Source organism: Vipera berus (genome assembly GCF_964194415.1).
Source record: "Vipera berus genome assembly, chromosome: 1".
In the NCBI taxonomy this organism is placed as follows: domain Eukaryota; kingdom Metazoa; phylum Chordata; class Lepidosauria; order Squamata; family Viperidae; genus Vipera; species Vipera berus.
In genome coordinates this window covers 336,419,440-336,432,113 of record NC_138202.1, presented here as the reverse complement: position 1 = coordinate 336,432,113, position 12,674 = coordinate 336,419,440, and the positions used below count along the sequence as shown (strand labels likewise).

At 40.5% G+C, this 12,674-nt stretch overlaps 1 protein-coding gene across 1 annotated transcript in view; it reads right to left on the bottom strand.

Annotated features, from left to right (window-relative positions):
- Positions 1-515: 515 nt before the first annotated feature.
- SCARA3 (scavenger receptor class A member 3) overlaps positions 516-12,674 on the bottom strand; it is a 29,566-nt gene continuing 17,407 nt past the window's right edge. The window contains exons 4-6 of the mRNA XM_081314970.1: positions 9,669-9,767; positions 5,537-6,580; positions 516-1,685 (exon numbers count right to left, since the gene is read on the bottom strand). Of these exons, the coding sequence (XP_081171096.1) occupies positions 1,246-1,685; positions 5,537-6,580; positions 9,669-9,767 (1,583 nt within the window). The 3' untranslated portion in view covers positions 516-1,245. The remainder of the gene's footprint in view (positions 1,686-5,536; positions 6,581-9,668; positions 9,768-12,674) is intronic.

Genomic DNA, 12,674 nt, shown 5'->3' with positions numbered 1-12,674 from the left:
AGCCCCAGGATGATATGTCGCCCTCGATTTAATTTCAGAGGATTCAGTCTAATTTAAGAAACCCATTTAAGAAGCCTTTTACAAGAGCAATCTATCCTGCTCATTATATGGGAGAAGAGGAAGTTAGAAAGAGAATTATCAAAGTAGAGACAAAGGAATGCTAGAAAGAGAGAATAGTGGCCCTAAGCATAGTTTATTTCAACTTTGTTCACTCCTAAGTAATGCATCCTTCGACAGAATAAAAATTGTACCCTTCCTTGTTTGAGTCAGGTAGCAGGTAATGGAAAAGACTAACCTTTGTGTGCAGATCCACTTCTGGTTAGAGCATGCAATATTTGGCTAGATCATGTATAAAAAAAATATGCTAGTAGAACACAGTTTCAGCCATTATCACACCATCTTAAAGATCGAAAATCTGTAAGCTGTGACAAGCCTTATCCTATTTTATTTAGTTCTTTGATCCACCTACTCTTGTGTTAGCATTTGTTTTGACAATGTGGGAGGTTTTCTCCCAGCTCTCTAAGTCTATTTAGCTTTCTTTTCTTTTCTACAATGTGGGAGGTTTCCCCCAGTTTTTCTGCCTTCTGGCTGGAGAGCTGAGGTCAGATGGTATTTCTGACTGCAAACCTGAGCTGGGCCGTTGTGCTGTGTATGAGCCCACCCTTTATGGTGCTCATCTAACAGCAGTGGGGATAGGTCTCTGCTCTCATGAATACTGCATAGTTCAGTAACTTGTTCTGTTTTGAGGTCTTCCTTAGCCACTGGCAGCCATCACAGGACATAGGGGATGTGTCACCTGCTGCAGGACTAAGAAAAAGAAAGGAAGCTTCCCCAGCTGTGCCATATAGAGAAGGGCTCTTTCTCTCTCTCTCCCTCCCCGTTTCCGTTAAAAAGGACAGTAATAGCAGAGAAGGCCATCATCAAAAGGTGATCTATTAAATGCCAACCTTGACTGATTGATTCACTGTGTAACCGGAAAGACAAAGAAAGGGCTTGAGGTGGTGGGACCTGCATTTCCTTGCCTTTGGAGTTCCCAAAATTAAGGAAATTCAGCGACTTTAAGCAATTTTTCAAGCTACGCCTAAGCTGCTGGAAACGGAGATTGACAGTCCAGAATAAATGACACCATCCATTCCCCATTATCTTGATGCCTTCCTGGGTAGACAGGTATCTGCAGTGAAGAGCTTCTTTTTCAAATTGTCCACATTAAAACTTTTTTTGGGGGGGAGAGAAAAAAGGGAGTGTTTACATTCCTGGAGGGCCTGGGGGGCCTGGAAATCCACGTGAACCTTGTAAACCAGGATCCCCCTTTTGGCCCTTTGGCCCTAAAGGACCAGGGGCCCCAAGTTTGCCTGGGATGCCTGGTTTCCCCTGTGGGCCAGGTGGGCCAGGTGGACCAATGGCCCCCTCAGGCCCTGGAGATCCAGGGTCCCCTTTGGGGCCCGCCCGCCCCTTGGAACCTCCTTGTCCAAAGCTACCCTTGCTTCCTTTGAATCCAGTGGGGCCTTTTGTGCCCACAGTGCCTCTCTCGCCTTGAGGTCCAGGAGGTCCACGAGGGCCCAAGGAGCCTTGTCGCCCAGGAGGGCCCAGACTCCCCATGTCACCCTTCACTCCTCTGCTTCCAGGTGGCCCTTTAATGCCAAGCTCTCCTCTGAATCCCCTGGGGCCAGGAGGGCCAGGAACACCTGGAGAAAGAGAAGAGGCAAGGAAAGACTAAGCAAATGGGCAGCAATATGGTTTTTTTAAAAAAAACACAGGTTAACATTGGTCATGATAAAAATCATTCTGAATAGTATGCAAAAATAAAACTATTACACATTATACAATCATTTCAGTAAAATAATGATGGATAAAGCCCAGGAAAGAAGCAAAACAGATGAAAAATGGCATATTCTGATTCAATGGTAATCTGTAGAAGATGACTCCAAAAAAACTATCTATAGCAGTGTTCCAAACTATAGCAGTGTTCCAATATCTCAGGGGCTGCCACAAAGAAGAGGGAGTCAAGCTGATCTCCAAGGCACCTGAAGGCAGGACAAGAAGCAACGGATGGAAACTGGTCAAGGAGAGAAGCAACCTAGAACTAAGGAGAAACTTCCTGACAGTTAGAACAATTAACCAGTGGAACAACCTGCCTCCAGAAGTGGTGAATGCTCCAACACTGGAAGTTTTTAAGAAGAGACTGGACAGCCATTTGTCTGAAATGGTATAAAGTTTCCTGCCTGAGCAGGGGGTTGGACTAGATGACCTCCAAGGTCCCTTCCAACTTTATTATTATTATTATTATTATTATTATTATTATTATTATTATTATTATTATTATTATTATTATTATTATTATTATTATTTTCATCTCCCTCGGTGACCCTAAGGATCCTCAAGTAAAGATGCTGTAGCCCAGGGTGCCACGAGCAGAGACGGTGGGCCCCACATGGCCTGCCAGTACCCCTTTATGGATCCAAACCCCCAAGAGTGGGCAAAGTGAATATTTATCCCATTTTTGCAGTGTAGGACTTTTGAGGAATTTTAAGAGAAAAAAAAACACCCAGCCTGGTTGAAGGGTTTAAACCTGATTGAGGGGTACCCATTTCATCCCTTAAAACTTTCCAACCTCCCCCCAAATCCTTTGGAGTTTTGGGTACAATTATTTTGGAGTACCACCCTTGATGTGCTTAGTAGTGCCTGGCATGATTCCTGACTTGATGAAATGGACATGAATTGATTAGAAGAGCAGCTTAAAAACTGAAGAAGCTTCTTGGATGAGAAGTGAAAGGTCTTCAAGGAAAAACAAAAAAAGTCCAGTTGTCTTTTGCAAAAGCACCTTTGGGACAGCAGCTTAAGAGTTTGTTTAAGGAATGAGCAATGGACAGAAATGGTGCATTGGGTGGGCTCACATAAACTCTTCTGCCATCCTATAATCCTCTGTAACTTCAGGACATATTTTGGAGCGTGCTGTTTTTGTGGAAGCACCATTACTTCATCCTGCCTGAGACACAAAATAGCCTGACTTAGGCCCAAGACATATCAAGTGCACTAAGGCATTTTGGATTTGCTTGCTTTCACATTTTCATGTTTGTTTTGGCATGTTTTTCCCAGTTTGCAAATGTAATAATTACAACATGTCATATACATTTTGTGCATTCTTCTTAAAGCACATATTTTGTATACGTTTCCCTCTAAAACAACAGTTTTGTGCCTTTTCTAATATATGTAATTTTGTAGGCTATAATACTTGTTTGTACATATGTTCATAATATAATATTCTGAAAAGTGAGTATTTCATGAGTATGTAGTTTATTACAAGTGCATTTTAAATTCAGGAAGAGTTTCTAACTGAAGTTCCCCAGCATAAGTGCAGAAAAATGCCCCTAAAATGCAACAGGATTGAACAAAGTTTTGATTTGAAATTCTGGGACAGTAAAAGCAACATTAGTACTATAAACAACAGCTGTACTCCTTGCAAATAACTAGTGTTGTAAGCCCAAAATATTTGCAGAGAGGCAAAACATCTGCATTCTGAAAATGTTTAGGTAGTTCTTATAGCTTTTGGGGAGTGGAAGATAGAACCTCAGGGTAATTTTATGCAAAGTTTTTCCTCTCTGAAAGTCACGGGGTTTGTAACAGTCATGTATTATCCACTGGAGAATACAAGTTAAAAAAACCCGTTTTTTAAAAAATAATTAGGATAGTAAGATTGTTTTCCTTTCTAAAATTGATGTTTTAAGTTAAAAGCAGATATTTTTCTTCATATACAGAGAGAGAGAGGGAAGGACACTCAATCCCATTATTATACGATAACGTGATACTCCAGGTTTTGGTATTGTAAGTCTCAATGGATGCTCAGCTAGTGACAAAAGTTTCCTTGCTTGCTGCAGACACATAATTCCTGCTGCCTAGCTTCAATTACTCATCTGAGACACATCTTTCCAAAATTCAAATTGTTGTTTTCTTTTCCCCCAGGTAATGCATTTGACAGGCAGGTGGTAGACTGATATAATTGTGTGTTACATAAAAATGGCACAAGCAGCAGTGCTCTCTTACTGCTGTGATAATATATCTATGCTCATTTATTGTTTAATTCTAAGTTGGAGAACCTGGAACTGCAAATAAATGTCTTTTGGCCTTCTGCTTTGATGAGACAATTCATATGGTGCCTTTTTAAAAAAAGTAGCCAGAAACTAACAAAGCCAGAATTTTCACATAGATGTAAAGAAACTTACAAAGTATGAAGAGCTTTTCTTTATATATTCTAGGATATAACCTAACTAACTAGTTAAAAAGTACAGCAAGTAAAAGCCAACAGTGCACTTTTCTATTCTGTAAAGGTGACCAGTAAAGCTCTGGAGCAGCATTGAGAGAATCGAGGTTATTTGTCAAAATCCAGGCACACCCGATTACCTGGGTTTATGAGGTCAGCATTCAGAGGGAGGAAAGCCACTAGTCTGGGAGATAACGGAATGGTGATTTTCTCTTTCTGTCTCTCATAGTCACTTCTAAAAGGAAGTGGAGACTATTCCGCTCAAAATTTAATACCAGTTTTGTGGCAAATATCGTCTCTCGTTCCATGCAAGGTTTTTCTTTCTCAACTGTATTGACACAGGGGAATATCTAGTTCTATGCATGTGTGTTTAGAAATATTCTATTGAGTTTTCTAAGGCTTATTTCCAAGTAAAAGGGCATAGAATTTGTTTCATTGTGATCAATCTCAAGAGATGGACTCACAAATTGCCATAAGCTATAGTTTGTTTTAACTTTGTTATATTGAATTGGACAAGATGCTTGACCAATACATAACGCTAAGCCATAAACTGTGACTTACGGATCAAAAAGATTGTATTCATACATTGCCCTAAATTAAAAGACCAAACAAATTAATTTAATGCTTAACCCAATGTGTGAATCCAACCCTTACTTGCAAATGAATGCAGCCAGGTCCAATAGAGATCTAATGTGTTAGTAGGGTGCAGACATCACACCATGCCATAAGATGATTTACTGCTTCTCACTTATAAAGCTGTAAGATCCACTTATTGTAATGTAGCATTATATACAAACCAAAGCATATATAAGAGCTTGTGGACATAATAATTTGTGTAGACATGTGGTTTTTTGGAAAAAATTGTCCAAATTTATGAGGGAGGGAAAAAAATCATTTTGAATAACTTCTTCTTTAACCTTTGCCTCCTGGTCTCTTCAGTAATTCACATCAAAATTGTAAATCATTACATGGAAAATGTTTTACATAATCAGGAAAGTAACTGACAGATTAGTCATTTTGTGTACCGTGTTTATTTGCTTGCTTTTCAAATTGAAAGCTTCTGTAGTCTTTGTATTTGTAAGCTTTCCCAAGTAAGCTCAAAGATAACCTGTCTTTTAGTTTTTGAGATTTTTTATTAAAAAATATATATTTCTAAGAAATTGTTAATGAATTCTCCCATATATTCACAGTTCCATTAAACAGATGAAATGATTCTACATTAGGATCCTTTTATTTGGGAGATATTCACCTGGAAAACCAATCCTGCCATTTGTTTACCTTGTATAATGGTGACGTTCCTCAGGATCTCCCCATGTTGGATATCAACAGCTTTCATCTCTTCCATGACCATTGAAAGGTTGCGAATGTTAAAGTTTAACTGGGCATTGAGCAGGCTAAAATGTTCTCGCAGAAGATCTGTGGTGCTTATCATGAGGCTGACTGTTTTGTTCAGGTAGTAAAGCTCTTCAGCATGTGTGTGGAAGCCCAGTGTGCAAGATAGCCGCACATCATCCAGGTACTTGAGCATGCTGTGGACATGGTTATCAGTGGCATTGATGTTGGTAAAGATTGTGCTGATCTCAATCTCATGGGATGACATACGGCCTTCTAAAGTCTGAAAGTGCTCAGCTGTCCGGTTTTGCATGTATTGAGTATGGTACTGAAAGTCATGCATGTTCTCCTCATGGTCATCCAAGAAAGAGGAGACATTGTCCAGCTGCAACTGTAAACTTGTTACTTGGAGTATGAGTTCATGCATACTCTCTGAGTTCTGGCTGATCCTTTGTGAGGCAATTCCTAAATTAGTTTGAACATTCTTCACCAGGTCAGCTGTTTTGGAAGAGGTGGTCCTCAAGCTGCCAAACAGGCGGGTGTAGTTCTGCCACTCAGTCACAATCTTCTGTAGTGTCACGGTCTCCTCATTTGTCTTTCTTTGGACAATCTGGATCCAGTCTGAGGTCTGCCTACTGGTAAAGTTTATCTGCTGCATAGCAATTTCAACATCAAAATGTTCCTGTGTTACCTCCTTGAGTGAGCTGCCTAGCTGAGAAGTCGCAGCCTGCCAGCCCACCACTTGAGCCACAAAGAAGCTCAAACTCTGATTGGCCTGCTGAACAGCAGAGAAACATCTATCCACTTCCTCAGTGATCTTGCTGCTGGAAGATGAAAGCTGCTGATGGGCTTGTCCAGCTCGATCAAGTAATACATCCTGGGCCAAGAGCTTCTTCTGAATCTCCTCCAGCTCCTTTTGCAATTTGCTAATTTCCTGTCCAAGTTGCCCTGAGTCATGACACAAAGAGCAATTGTCCATTGATTTCTGATCTGAATGAAGGAGCAGAAGCATATCAGTTTAGTTGATAATACTGTTTTAATGCGGAAGTTTAAGCAATAAGTGATTACAGTTCCTTCCCATGAAGGAACATATTAGGAAAATAATGTGCCTGCACAAAAATAAATACATGTTATAGAATCCAGTTTCACATGTTGCAGAATTTAAGCTAAAGTGATACTGAATAGCTTCCCAGTGTGATTATCTGCAAATCACATCAGTCCAGGATGCTTGGTCCTTGACACCTGAGGATGATGTAAGCTGTTGTTAAACACAGCTGGAAACTGTAGGTTGAGGATGGCTGACCCAGCATACAAAATACTGGAGGCACTGGTGGCACTGCTTAATTTCTTGCTACAAAGTCCTGATCTGGATCTTGTTTTTCCTCCCATCATTGTAATCTGCTAATACCTAAGAAATGAGAAATGGATCACAGGTCTTTGACATCTAGTCTTATCTGAACTTCAATTACCAAAATGTTGTTGAATAAATGGAAAATAAGTTCTAGCCACCGTGTTTCGAAATTGTTCCTTATGGCAAAACTTAAATATTTTAAGTTATCCCAAGGCTATATGAGTCAATAACACATAAATCCAATTATTCAATGTAATGCCAAAGATATGCAGAACCTTACTAACTGGATTATTTTTCCCCTATACATAACCAAGCAGCATGTTATCATATATGACTCCAAATTTCAAGATGAACCCTCCAAAGGAAGAATAAAAAATCTTAACAATGTTGTCTGATCCCAGTTTTCTTATATAAGATAACTACGCCAATTGGAAACTAATTTGTGTCCATGTGACATAATTGTGTATGCATGGATATATACCTCTTGAAAAGTTATAATCCTCATAATGGGAAGGCCAGAACAGCAGCAGAGACTAATAACTACTAATTAAAACCAGTTGTGTGTAAATAAGTTATTTCAGTTGATCCACAACCCTCATATACCATCTAGTCTCACAAACATCAATGAAACAATCATCACAGAAACATAATTCATGCACACTCCCTTCTTCCAGCAGAAACAGCAAGAAAGAAAAGAAGAAACAGGGTACAAGAGAATGAGAGAAAAATGTAATTATACTGGAAAGAGAAGAAAAAGGGGAACAAAACTAGATGGAGATAACAAGGCGGGGTGGGGATGGGTGAGCCAGGGAGGTAAAATCCATGAAATTCTTCAGAATGTTTATGACTGGATTAAAAAGAAAGAAAGAAAAAGAGAGAAAAGTTATATGTGGGCAGGCAGTCTATCTCAAGGGACGTGGTGGCTCAGTGGGTTAGGACGCTGAGTCTGTCGATCAGAAGGTCGGCAGTTTGGCGGGTCGAATCCTGAGTGCTGTGTAACAGAGGGAGCACCTGTTACTCGTCCCAGCTTCTGCCAACCTAGCAGTTCGAAAGCACATAAAAATGCAAGTAGAAAAATGGGGACCACTACGGTGGGAAGGTAACAGCGTTCCGTGCGCCTTTGGCGTCTAGTCATGCCGGCCACATGACCACGGAGACGTCCTCGGACAAGAGCTGGCTCTTCGGCTTTGAAACGGAGATGAGCACCGGCCCCTAGAGTCGAAAACAACTAGCACGCATGTGCGGGGGAACCTTTACCTTTACCTTTAGTCTATCTCAGCAACAGCTTATTTTTTAGGTTAATTTAAAGCAGCAGCTTTATTTGCAATCTTTTGTACCAAATGTCTATGAAGATTCTTAGTCATCCCGGTCATGGTTGTCCCAAAGATGCTTTTTCAAGAGGCAACTGGACTTTCTTGTTATTTTGTACCTCCCTGGCTCATACACCCATAATGAAGTCCAGTTGCCTCTTGAGAAAGCACCTTTGGGACAATCTTTCGTACCTTTTGCTTATTCCTTTGTTTCAACAGGTTCTTCTGTTTCCTTATCAACACACAAGGGAAATAAAAGAATGGAAAACAACCCAATGATCCTGACTAGCCTTCTGTGTGAATGTACCTGATCTGGGAATTATAGCAGATGGAAAGGTGTTTACGTTTTAAACTCCCAGCTGCTGCCATGAAAAGACAGTTTCTCTGAAGCTAGACAGACACAATAGAAACTCCCCACCCAATGAAAACCATTGCCTTGAAAGAGAAAATAAGAGAAAACTTATTCCTTTGTCCATACTGAGGTGGTAGACAGCTTCTGCGTTTTAAGATCAACCATCACAGCCAAGAAATAAGCTGCAGACTAGCTCTTGGTAGAGCAGTCACAAATGCCTTGGAAAAGATATTCAGATGCTATGATGAATACTGTGGACAGCCAAGGAAACAAACAAATGGCTCATCAGACAAATCAACCCAGACTTCTCATCACTTGAGGTACAAATGAGCAGGCTCAAATTACCCTATTTAGGGCACATTATTGCAAAGACCTAGTTTCCAAGAGAAGGCACTAATGATGGAAGAGGAAGCCTACCAGCAAGGTGCATGGACTCAACCACACTTGCAATGAGTGCACTATTGGAAGATCAGGAGGACCGGTTAGGCACAGATTACGATGAAGAAAATTTATCTGTATGGTTGCTAAGAATCTACCCCAATCAATCAATTCCCTCCATGACCACAATGGTCCCCAATCTAAACGCAACTGCCAGCCAAATCAGTTATGATCCTGGAAGTCGTTAATTTAGCATCATCTGAAGGATCAGAGGCTCTCCAGTTTGTAATATAAAAGGAGTCTTGTCTTGTCTTGCATACAGGAGACATCAATGTCAAACCCCTGTAGGCAGTGCTTTTTTTGTTAAAGAAAAAGGTGCCGGAACTCACACATGTCATACAACCCACCTTGCCTATCCTACAAGGTTCCATCCAAAAAAGGTGCCGGAACTCCGTTCTGAGCGTTCTATGAGAAAAAAAGCCCTGCCTGTAGGAACTGAAACACGTACGATATCAATATGGGAACTAAAACAAATGGAGCTAATTAGAATGTAACATTCCTGTGTTTTGAATGAAAACACCAAAGTGGCAACATTTGCTAAGCACATTGTGCTTTAGATTGTAAGCCGCCCTGAGTCTTCGGAGAAGGGTGGGATATAAATGGGATTAAAAAAAACATCGCTCTTACCTAGTTCTTGAAGATTCTCTTGCACTGACACAATTGTCTTTTCATAATATGTCTGAGTTGAGTTAAATTTATCAGCTATTGATCCCACTTTCTTGAAAACTGCAAAAAAAGCATGAAAAATGAATTAGCATGCAATTGTCTTCAACTCAAGATTACAACTTCACAGTTATTATCAACTGAAGGTAAATAACTGAAGGTTGGGCAGCATTAAAAAATCCAGGATGAAATAAAACTCCAAGAGATTTTAATTGTGTTTATTCTTTTCCTGTTGCACCACAAGCCAAAGAGTGATGCAAATTTAAATAGGAAAGGGCCAATCCAAAATAACATGTGTAAGATCACCTTAACAATCTTGGCTAGGAGTTTTCAAGTGTCTCTTTTGCTACAAAAGTTACAAATTAATGGCCTTCAATAATGAGGATCTTCCCAGGAAGGAAAATTATGGGATTTGTAATATAACACATTTGAAGAACTAATGTTTGGGAATTCTGTTCCACAAATCAAATGTTAGAGCATTGAGCTTTGGCTGCCTGTTCAAATGTTTACTGTTGTGTCATTTCTTTGCCATTACTAAATTTATAAATCTCTGTTATCTCCTTTCTTGTGATCCCTAGAGTCCCCTCTGAATATAACTGATGAAAGTGTTTTTCTGCCATCTTGATGCACAAAATGTATAATGAAAATTGAAAGTCCAAATAAGTCTAGCACAGCTTTAAAAAATACCCTCAAAGCCATCCATTCCCACACCAAAGTACACCAAAAGTACATCCTTAGCCATCAAAAAGGCCTCTGTCCTTGCTTTAAGATATTATTTTTGATATGCCCAACCAAAACAAGATCAATATATTGATTTCAGTAAATTGATCTACTGATAGGCAATTGGTAGCTCAAGGAGCATGGTTAATCTTTCATTCTGCAACAGTGTATAACTACTCCCCTCTCTCATACAGACAGATCAGCTCACTTATTTTTATTTCCTTTCTCTTCAAGGGCAGAGTTCCTTCCTCCAGCCAAGTACTAAGTAATGTGGAACGATGTCAAGTTCTCTGGCCAATACATCCCCCCCACACCCCAAACATTCCCTTGTCCTGGCCACTGCAAGATTTTCCTGACTCATGTTTAGTTTGCAATTCACCATATCCTTGCGGTTCTTCCAAGCAGCTGCTCATCTGATCCTTACATTCTGTATATCTCCACTGAGGTTTCCTTCTTGTGGATAAGTGTTACCAGTGAGGAACAAAGCTTGAAGGGGATGAAAGTTTATGGAATCAAATCATGAATTTGAGTGTTAAAAATTCAATTTATATAGGTGAAAATATTTTCAGAATATTTCCTAATTAATCAATTTTCCTTGTTATAGGGCCACACCCTTCAACCTGATCCCTGGCCTCTTCACATCCTTCTGAACATTTTTGGCTGCATGAGAGACTGAAACTCTAGACCAGGGGTGTCAAACTGCTGGCCCACAGGCCGGACGCATCATCTGGAAGCCGTGCCCACCCCATTGCTGGCAATGACAAAACTCTCCCGATACGTTGCACGATGTCACGTGACATTGTGAGTTTGACATGTCTGCTCTAGACCCTACTGCCATTTTTTTCTTGTTTAAATGGACAAGTCCATCTAGAGACAAAGACTTGAAACTGACCAGCCCATGCTTAGCTTTATGTATCGTAACTGAAAGAATCAATTTTGCAGGAAGTCTGCCTCCTCCCATCATGTTTCAGAGTAGTTTCACCTCAATCAACTCTGCTAAATTGGAAACCAGATTGGTCTAGAGCAGGGGTCAGCAACCTGAAACAGTGAAAGACCCACTCAGAACCGGTTCCCTCACAAAAGGAAAAACTAGGAGCCGCAAAAAATGTGTGCGCATGTGCGTACATGCGTGCATGCGCAGAACAGGGTTTGACTGAAGAGTGGAGCCAAGGCGAGATATGCACCTACCCTGCATATTTGAATTGATTGGTTGAACTTTTTTACTCCCACTTTTTTTTGGGGGGGACTGCACATGGCAGAGGACTGGGAGCCGCAGGAGACGGCTGAAAGAGCCGCATGCGGCTCCGGAGCCGCGGGTTGCAGACCTGTGGTCTAGAGGTTAAGGCACCAGGCTAGAATGTCAGAGATTGTGAGTTCAGGTCCTGTCTTAGCCAGGAAAGCCAGCTTGGGTGATATTGGGCCAGTCCCTCTCTCTCAGCCCAGCCCACCTCACAGGGTTGTTATTGTGGAGAAATGGTAGGCGGAAGGTGCGTTGGATGTGTTCGCAGACTTGAGTTATTTGTAAAAAATAATAAAGGTGAGATACAAATAAATCCCTTTCTCAGAGTCCAGTTCTTCAATACCATATGGATGTTGCCTTTTAAGTGTCACTGAGGTTTCCTGCAGATGCTGCTGGGTATCCTGAATGTTATTCTTTGGGCTTGTATAGGATGAGCAGCTCTGGGCTTTAAAAACTTGACAAACATATTATGGCATCTAAGTTAGAGCCTTCTGTGTATCTTATATATAGTCATATAGGGTGACTATATACAAAAAGTATGTACTGTATACAGCTCTTCTAATAAATAACAAGCTGTTTCTGTACTAAAGTAATACCTGTGATGTTGACCCTTCTTCTATTGTGTTCATTCTTTCCCTGTCTATTACGTCCTAGATAGAATCTAATATACAAATGAGCTGTTTAGGATTTTTTATTTCTATCCTCTACATTCCTTGGCTCAAAAGGGGGAAAGATTTCTAATTGCCAGTTGGAATTGGTTCAAACTGAGGGCAAAAGAAAGATAAGACTCTGTAACTATCCCTGGGACAGTTGCATTTTTAGGGTGCAATTTCCACCTAGCCTGTTATCAACACTAAATTGTCCCTTGAAAGGGATATGACTACTCTCTCCATCTTGGGAATGTTTAGGCCATGTTTAGAACCTGGTGGGTTACGTACCTGACTGCTCTTTCAACATAGCCACTTTTGTTCTAGGCTTAACAAGCACTTTTGTTGCAGGGTCCCATTATA